Source organism: Tupaia chinensis, unplaced genomic scaffold, assembly GCF_000334495.1.
Source record: "Tupaia chinensis unplaced genomic scaffold, TupChi_1.0 Scaffold000477_1, whole genome shotgun sequence".
Taxonomy (NCBI): Eukaryota; Metazoa; Chordata; class Mammalia; order Scandentia; family Tupaiidae; genus Tupaia; species Tupaia belangeri.
This window is the reverse complement of record NW_006159986.1, coordinates 162,789-172,120: the sequence shown is the minus strand read 5'-3', so window position 1 is coordinate 172,120 and position 9,332 is coordinate 162,789. Positions and strand designations below refer to the sequence as shown.

At 46.2% G+C, this 9,332-nt stretch overlaps 2 protein-coding genes and 1 non-coding gene across 5 annotated transcripts in view; all 3 read left to right on the top strand.

Annotated features, from left to right (window-relative positions):
* SPMAP1 (sperm microtubule associated protein 1) overlaps window positions 1-751 on the top strand; it is a 3,885-nt gene extending 3,134 nt beyond the window's left edge. The window contains exons 2-3 of the mRNA XM_027774780.1: window positions 185-203; window positions 460-751. Of these exons, the coding sequence (XP_027630581.1) occupies window positions 185-203; window positions 460-637 (197 nt within the window). The 3' untranslated portion in view covers window positions 638-751. The remainder of the gene's footprint in view (window positions 1-184; window positions 204-459) is intronic.
* A 590-nt stretch (window positions 752-1,341) lies between these two features.
* The window catches only part of CWC25 (CWC25 spliceosome associated protein), a 34,395-nt gene continuing 26,404 nt past the window's right edge, over window positions 1,342-9,332 (top strand). The window contains exons 1-2 of one of the 3 annotated variants that reach the window (XM_027774744.1): window positions 1,342-1,406; window positions 8,170-8,404. The gene's annotated coding sequence lies outside the window, so the exon portion shown is untranslated. Of the gene's footprint in view, window positions 1,407-7,922; window positions 8,415-9,332 lie in introns of those variants that run through there. The other 2 variants (XM_027774743.1, XM_027774745.1) reach the window with 2 other exon arrangements.
* Window positions 1,416-1,487, top strand: TRNAC-GCA (transfer RNA cysteine (anticodon GCA)). Its single transcript has one exon. It is a non-coding gene; the product is annotated as a tRNA-Cys (tRNA).

Sequence of the window (9,332 nt, the reverse complement as noted above, 5' to 3'; positions counted from 1 at the left end):
TCTCACCCCTGTGTGCTCCCAGAGCAGGCCCTGTCCTGCTTGTTTTCCAGCCCTGACTTAGCAACAACGGGAAAGAGAGAGCTGAGGCTTTTCTCCCACCCCAACTCCACCACACTTTGGCCATGCTCCAGTCATGTGATCCTTCGCACCACTCGGCCAAATCTATCTTGTGCATTTTCTGCAGATGTGGGTCAGAGGCAAGGGTGAGATTTTCTCACTTTTGGGAGCAAGGCAAGTGCTACCTAGCCCAGAAGTTTCTGGCCCCTTCTCTCCCAGCACATAACATTCAGGATCTTCCTGCAGCTATTCCTGGTGTGGAGTTTGATTTAGAGGAAGGCTTCTTTTCCTTGATCTTCCCAACCTTTGGCTTTTCAGTCAAGAGGCTTAGGATATTTGAGGATTGAGAGTTCAGCTCCCATACCAGCCCAGTGGGAGTGAGGAAGGCAGTGAGTGACTCAGTCCTCTGCCCCCGCCCTCAGGGCATTCCCTCCAGCAGGTGACTGGGCATGACTACTACAATGCCGATCTGAAACTGATCAAGGGCTTCAATGGCCGTTTTGGCTACCGCAGGAACACCCCGGCCCTCCGCCAGCGCCCATCTGTCTTTGGTGAGGTCACCCAATTCCCTCTCTTCTAATAGCATCTCTTCCCATCACAGCACTCGACCTGAATTTCGAAGGCAGATGTTTAGATGCACTCTCAATGTCAATGTCATTTTATATATATTAAAAAAGTTTATTTGTGTCTCCAAGTGTGTTTTTCCTTTCCTGAGGTTAAGAGGTAAGCTATCAATAGTTTCTCCACACTCAGCTTTTCTACCTTCTGGAGAGGAGGTGAAAGAGAAGGGCTTCTTGGGCCTATGTTCTTGCGCTCTCTGCCACTGCGTACCAGGCTGAGGGGTAGAGGCCTCGATTCTCCCCTGGAGGAGTGATAAGAACCACGCTCCTTAACCCTGGACAAAGCACTTACTTCCCCAGGGCCCCAGGTCAGAGGCTGGCTCGTTTCCAATCCATGATGGTCACAGAGCTAGCCCTGGTTGCCCTGGGGATTTCCTTACATTCCTGATAGAGCCATCCCATCCGAAAGAACTGACATCATCCTTCTCTTTTCTGCCCTCAATTCATTTGAGGCAGGGTGTGAACAAGATGATGTCTGGGTTACTTTTTAGCCCAAGGATTCTGACACAGTAATACTGTGATTGTGGACACTATCTGCTTATGTCAGCTAGTTTCCAAGATGTCATTTTTCAAGTGTCCCCACCCAGTTTATTGGTGGCCAGGAGAAAAGCCAAAGCAGATGACAGATAGAAAAAGAGGTGGAGCCTTAGAACACAAAGCGTGCCAGAACTCTGTGGGTGGAACTTGGTTCTATTGAGTCACCATAAGTGGACAAGGAAGAGAGCCCTAGTAAGTCATGGGGGTATAGCTCAGGGGTAGAGCATTTGACTGCAGATCAAGAGGTCCCCGGTTCAAATCCGGGTGCCCCCTTCATCCTTTTCTTTTTACTTCTATTAAATGTTTCTTTGTTTTTAATTTTTTTTGCGATAGGGCACATGTGCTTGCCAGAGACAGGAAAAAAGAAAGGGTGAAGGGAAAGTGAGAAATCACTCCCCAGGAGGGATGGCTATGCTACAGTTCTTTCTCCTCCATCCTCCTCTCGGATTTTGGGCATGCATACACATATGCCCGGTGTGATTTTCAAGCTGCCAGATCTAGGACTCAAACTTTGTAGTTCACCACGTGGGATCCAGCCACCTTAACCTCCACACCACCTGCTGGCTCCCATTAAATGGTTTTAATGGAGTAAAAAGAAATACTGCCAGCTGCAGTGTCACTGAAACTGACAAGAACTTTTCAATGTATGCTTGTTCTGAAGTATTCATTTGTGTGACAAAGATAAATCACCTCATTTTTTTCATTCGTGTATTTTTCTTTGGGCCTGCCAATAATTATAGGGTTGTCGGAAAAGTCATGACATATTTTTCTACATTTCTCTATGCAAAAATGTGTCATGACTTTTCTGATCACCCAATAGTTTCCAAGCCTTTCAATAGCCTCTTCGTATAATTATTCGCCTGGTCCAAACCTATCCAATTCGTGTTTTCAAGACAATCTTCCTGACACCATTGTCTAAATCTGCTACCCGGATGGTGGAATTGCCCATTCCCTCTCCCCAGTGCCCTGGGCCATGGCTTCCTTTCACTTGGTTTACTCCTCTGTATGATGAATAACCTCCACGAACTCCCTAAGAAAGAACATATAGGAGTCTGAGTTTGAGTCTTTGCATGTCTGAAAATATCTTTATTTTAATCCTCAAACTCTTAAGAGATAGTTTGGGAATCAGATTCTCATACGAAAAAAGTATCAGAAATTTGCAAATTTCCATTCTAGCTTCTTTTGATAAGTTTGACGTCATTTTTATTTCCACGTGTGACACATTTCTCTTATTGAGTTCTTTTTTCTGAGAGAGGTTCTTGTTATAGGGCACGTGTACTCATTGGAGACTCACAGAGACAGAAAGTGAAAAATCACCCCCCAGGGGGATGGCCACACCACAATCCCTTCTCCTCCAATCTCCTTTCGGGATTTTGAATACGCATGCACACACTCCTAGCGTGTTTTTCAAGCCACTCAGTTTGAGTCCTGCACCCAACTATGTGGGAGCCCAGCGATGGAACCATTACACCATCTGCTGGTCCCTTTAAAAAATAAGAGGGGCTGGCAGGTGGCTGGGGGTGCTGGACTCCCACATGGCTGACCATGGTTCAAGTCCTGGACCTGGCAGCTTGTTTTGAAAAATAATAATAATAATAATTTTTAATTTAATTAATTTAAGAATTATTTTATTTAACTTTGTTTATTTTTTAATTTGACCAGAGAGGGACAGATTTAGAGAGAGAGAGAGAAAGGGAGAAAGCAAGTTGCCAGGTCCGGGACTTGAACTGCAGTTGGCCATTTGGGAGTCCAGCACCCTTAACCACCACGCCACCTGCTGGCCCCATCAATAAGTTCTTAGGTTCTCTGTTCCTTATGTTCTAAAATTTTCATTGATGTACATGGTGATGCTTTTCAATCTAGAGATTCAAATCTCATTTTAAGTTTTTATTATTTTTTGACAATTTCTTCATCATTTGCTTATTTTGGAATATATTTCCTATCCTACTGTTCATTTGTCTTTTCATTGTACCTTCTAGTTCTTTTTCCTTTTCTTTTTCTTTTTTGTTTTTAGGATTTTTGTCATAGGACTCATGCACCTGCTGGTGGCAGGGGGTGGGGGAGAGGCAAGTGAGAAATCATACCCTAAGGGGGATGGCCACATTGCAATCCCTTCTCCTCTATCCTCCTCTTGGGATTTGGGGCATGCACAAATATACATGTACCTGGTGTGGTTTTCAGGCTACTGGGTAAAGGACTTCCACAGCTAGCCATGTGGGAATACGGTGCCTTAACTGCCATGTAGAATTCAGCACCTCACCCACCATACCACCTCCTGGCCCCAAATAAATATTATTTTTAAGAATTATTTTATTGGGACCAGCAGTGGGCATAATGACTATGTCACTGGACTTCCATGTAGTCAACCACGGTTCAATTCCTGGACCTGGTGGCTTAAACTCATGCTGGGTGCATGTACATGTGTACCCAAGATCCCTAGAGGAAAAGGGATTGTGGCATGGCCATCCCCTCCAGGAGGGGATTTCTCACTTTCTGTCTCTCTATCTCTCTCTATCTGGTGAGCACACGCGCTCTATAGCAAAAACTTCTCTCCAAAATAAAAGAATTATTTTATTTTATTTTATTTACTTATTTAAATTTGACCAGAGAGGGACAGAGTGAAAGAGAGAGGAGTAGGGGAGGGAAAGTGAGAAAGCAAGTTGCCAGGTCCAGGACTTGAAACATAGTTGGTCATGTGAGAGTTCAGAGTCCTTAGTCATCACGCCACCTGCTGACCCCCAAATAAATCTTTTTTTATTTTAAAAAAAGAATTATTTATTTCCATTTATTGTTGTTATTATTATTTTTTTTAGAGGTTTTTGCTATAGGATGCATGTGTTCTTTTTTAGAGGTTTTTGCTATAGGGCGCACGTGCTCGGCAGACAGACAGAGAGAGACAGAGACAGAAAGGGAGAAATCACCCCCCAGGGGGGATAGCCATGCTGCAATCCCTCCTCCTCATTTCTCCTCTCAGGATCTTGGGCACGCACTCACACGTGCCTGGCATGAGTTTTAAGTCACTGGGTCCGGAACTTGAACTGTGGTCGACTACATGGGAGTCCAGCGACATAGCCATTACACCAATTGGTTATTGGTGGTTAAGGGTCTCATTTATTATTACTTTTGAAATTTGACCAGTGAGAGACAGACAGAGAGAGAAAGGGAGAAAGAAAGGCACCAGGTCTGGTACTCAAACCGTGGTCGGTCCTATGTGAATCCAGTGCCTTTAACCATCACACCACCTGCTGGGCCCCAAATAAATCTTAAAAAAATAAAATAAAATCTTGTTGCTGGGGCTGGCAGGGAGCACAGTGGTTAAGGCACTGGAATCCCTGCTGACTGTGGTCCGAGTCCTAGATCCCTCAACTTCAAACTCAAGCCAGGTGTGTGTTTATCAATATCCAAAATCTTGAGAGGAGACTGGAGAAGAAGGTATTGTGGTGTGCCCATCCCCCTGGGCAGTAATTTCTCATTTTCCCTCTCTTTTTCTCTGTCTCTGACAGTGCGCACACCCTGTGGAAAAATCTAAAAAATGGGCCAGCAGGTGGCGTGGTGGTTAAGGTGCTGGACTCCCACATGGCTGACAGCAGTTCAAGTCCTAGATCTGGTGGCTTGCTTTCTCACTTTCCTTCTCTTTATTACTCTCTGGTGAGCACATGTGCTTAATAGCAAATTAAAATAATAATAAGTTAAATTAAATAAATAATCCTTTAAAAAATCTAAAAAAGCAACCACTTGCCCTTGAAAAAGGGTTATGGTGGGAGATTATGGAATTATAATTCATTAACATCTAGGTGGTAATTAAGACTGTGGTGGTCCAGCAGGTGGCGTGGTGGTTAAGAGTGCTGGACTCCCACATGGTCAACCATGGTTCAAGTCCCAGACCTGGCAGCTTGCTTTCACACTTTCACTCTCTCTCTCTCTCACACTCTTGTCCCTCTCTGGTCAATTTAAAATAAATAAAGTTAAATAAAATAATAATAATTATTTTGGGGGAGAGGTTTATGCTACAGGGCATGTGTGCTTGCCAGAAAGAGAGAGACAGAGAGACAAAAAGCGAGAAATCACCCCCCAGGAGGGACGGCCACACTGCAATCCCTTCTCCTTCATTCTCCTCTCAGGATCTTGGCCATGCACGCACACATGCCCAGTGTGAGTTTAAGCCACTGGGTCCGGGACTCAAACCATGGCGGACTACATGGGAGTCCAGTGGCATAGCCATTATACCAGCTGCTGGTCCCCCAATAAAATAATTCCTAAAAAAAATACGAGTAGTTCCGATTACATAAAGAACATATATGAGAAGACCTAAGATAGAACCTAAGCAGTTAAAGAAAGAAAAAAATTTCCCTGAGAAGGATGCAGAAAAGAAAATCCGGAGTTTGGTGGGGAGTACTCGAGAGAAAGGTGTCTCAGGAAGGAGAGAGCTATCTTCAATAGCAAAGTCTACTAGTCAGGAGGAGGATGAAATGCATCCATTTTATTTATCTTTAAAAAATTTTAAGAATTATTTCATTTAAATTTTTGAACCAGCAGTTGGCATAATGGCTATGTTGCTAGACTCCCATGTAATTGACCACCAGTTCAAGTCCCGGACCTGGTGGCTTAAATTCATGCCAGGTGTGTGTGCGTGAGTGCCTGAGATCCCGAGAGGAGAATGGAGAAGAAGGGATTGTGATGTGGCCCTCCCCCCGGGGGATGATTTCTCACTTTCTGTCTCTCTGTCTCTCTCTGTTTTTCTGGTGAGCGCACATGCCCTATAGCAAAACCTCTCCCCCCCAAAAAAAAGTATTTTATTTAACTTTTATTTATTTATTTATTTATTTATTTAAATTTGACCAAAGAGGAGCAGAGAGAGAGAGAGAGAGAGAGAAAAGGATAAGTGAGAAAGCAAGCCGCCAGTTCTGGGATTTGAACTGTGTCATGTGAGAGTCCAGTGCACTTAACCACCACGCCACCTGCCAACCCCCCCATTTCATTTAAACACAGGAGATTACTGAAGATCTTGGGAAGATGAGTTGAGTGGAGGGATGAGTTTAAGCAAAGTGTAAAGTGGAAGCAGGGCCTGAGTGGAGACAACTGGTTTCTCATTTGGTTTTGGAGGGAGAACAGAGTGCAACAGTTGGGGCAAAAGACATGGTCATTTCATTTATGTATTTATTTTATTATTATTATATTCTGAAATTTGTTACAGGGCACATGTGCCCCTTGGAGAGAGACAGCAGAGGGAAAATGAAAAAGCACCCCCTATTGTTACACCACAGTCCCTTCTCCATTTTCCTCTCTAGATTTTGGGCACACATGCACAGGTGCCTGGCTACCGCAATTGGGAACTGGAATCTCGTAGTCATGTCGGATCCAGCCACCTTAACTGCCATGCCACAGGTGGGCACGCTGCAATCCCTTCTCTTCCATTCTCCTCTTGGGATCTAGGGCATGCATGCACATGTGCTTGGCATGAGTTTAAGCCACTGGGTCCGGGACTCAAACTGGGGTCGACTACATGGGAGTCCAGCGACACAGCCATTACACTAACTGCTGGTCCCTATTCATTTTATTTTAATATGACCAGAGAGATACAGAGAAAGAAAGTGAGAAAGCAAACTGCTAGGTTTGGGACTTGAACCGTTGTCAACCATGTATGTGGAAGTGTGTGGCTTCTTAACCACCATACCACCTGCTGGTCCCCAACATGTATCCTTTAAAATGTTTATTTATTTAGAGCGTTTTTTGTTTTATTTTGTTTTTGTTTTTCCCTTCCCCTCAGAAAGACAGAGTCAGAGAGACAGAAAGCAAGAAATCAACCCTGGGGGGGATGGCCACACTCCCTTCTCTTCTGTCTTCCTCTTAGGATCTTGGGCTCACATGCACCCAGCGTGAGTTTAAGCCACTGGGTCCAGGACTCAAACTGTGATAGACTACATGGGAGTCCAGCGACATAGCCACTATGCCAACTGCTGGTGCATGAACTCTGGTGCAAGCACACATGTGCCAAAAATTCTGAAGGAAAATGAGGATTGCAATCTGTAGCCACCACCCAAGGGAGTGATTGCTCGCAGTGTCCTTCAAGTGGAAGCGCCCTATAGCAAACAAATCTCAAAAAAAAAAAAAAGTTTTGTATTTTGTTTTTTGTTTTTGATACAGGGCATATGTGCTCACCAGATAAAGTGAGAAAGCAAGCCGCCAGGTCTTCTGAACCAGGTTGGCCATGTGGCTGTCCTGTGCTTTAACCACCACCCCACCTGCCCACCGATTTTTTTTGTGGAGATTTTTGCTATAGGGTGCATGCGCTGGCCGGAGAGAGACAAAGTGAGAAATCACCCCCTTGATGGGATGGCTATGCTACAGTCCCTTCAATCCCCAGGATCTTGGGCCACGAGTTTCAAGTCACTGGTCTGAGGTTCGAATTCTGGTCAGTCATGTGAAATTCCAGCATCCTAACCATTATGCCAGCTGCTAGTCCCAAGACATGGTATTTTGAAAGGATCACTGGGCATATCTAAAATGCTGTTGACAAAGAGCCAGTACTGAGTGAGTACTGGAGAGAGGAAGGCGTGGGTTAATGTGCATTGTGAGAAAAGAAACCCGTAGAACTGCTGGGCCTTAGATAGGGGCTAAGTAGCGGAGGACCAGGGAAGTGGGCAGCTGGCAGAGCCCAGAGCCTTGGGCAGAGAAGCAGAAGAAACTTTGGTTTCGTGGTTCTTATTTATTTCCATACAAAGGGTCTGGGGTAAGGAAGGTGGCCGCAAGTCGCGGTCTGAAGAGAATCGTTCTGACAAGCCGTTTTGGAACACCGGGGTGCGGAGGTGGGTGCCTGGAGAGATGGCTTGCTTAGACGGATCCACCCTAGGGTCTAGCTTCCAGCGGGACAGCCAGTGCCTTGCCATGGCCGCAGGCCCGCGGGAGGAGCCCACTGCAGCCCTAAGGTAACAGAGCTGTGGCATTTTAACCAAAGGGTAGGCAAAAAAAGAAAAATAGACGAGTCGGCGTACCGACACGGCCAAAATAAGACAAGAGCGGCTGCTACGAAAAGGCCTAAAAGTCAGCGGAAGCGGCACGTGATGCCACAGGGCGCGACAGGCAGTATCACACGTCATCGTTCCGCGACGCCAACTCAGTAATATGACGCTATCCCGGAAGTGGCCTCCGGATCGGGCGGTGAAAGTGGCAGCTGGTGGCTCCCGGGCCAGATCCCGCGAGGTCGTCCCTGAACTATTTTTCTCCGATTCCTCTGGATTCTCCCTGAGTCTTCCAGGCCAGCGTAGCGAGGACACGACTCCACCATCATGGGGGGTGGAGATCTGGTAAGTGGAGGGGGGCCTGGGCGGGGGCGGACGGAGGCGGGAGACCTACTGGGGCTGGAGACCCACATTGGATGGGGTGGAGAAGAGGGTGGTTACCATGGCAGCCTTGCTTTAGGGGACCGGGCCCGTAGCCTTGGAGAGGGAAGCGGCCATTAGGGCCGCGGACGAACGGGGCAGAACTGGGGAAGGAGTGCAAGATGTGTCATGAACTGCGGCTGGTGGTTGGCCAGGGGATCAACCGGCTGGAGATTCCGGGAAGACCGGGAAAGGGGCCGGTTGGAACCATGGGTAGGGAAGGAGGTACATACCGAGGCCGGGTCTCGCAGGCTTTGTTTTGTAGGATCTTGCTTGGGACACATCACCCTTTGGTCCGCTAAGGAGTTCAGAGTCCTGTCCTGCCTGGTTTGCATTGTCTCTCTGCCTTTGAGCCCTGTCCTGGTCTCTATTTTAAACCTGAAGGAATCTTTGTATTCACCTTCTCACTTCCACTGCTCTTTCAGTGCTGGGTTCTGACCTGTAGTAACAGAGCTTTCTTCTGAATTCATAGCACTTATAGTATAAGTTATGCAAATGTCCCCTAAACTGTATGGTTCATTTGTAGAGGGGCCAGGTCCCAAATAGAACAGGTGTACCCACAAGAGTATGGTGCAAGATTAGGAAAATGTTTACCTCCTGAAAGTGAGCTAATTGAATGGGCAAATAGATCAGCCTAGCTCTACTAGAGTTTGTCAGATAATCTCTACTAACATGAGTTCCAGGACCCTTAGCAAGGGCCCTCTAATGTAGTGTGTTCTTCAGATGACTGCGTGTAGGG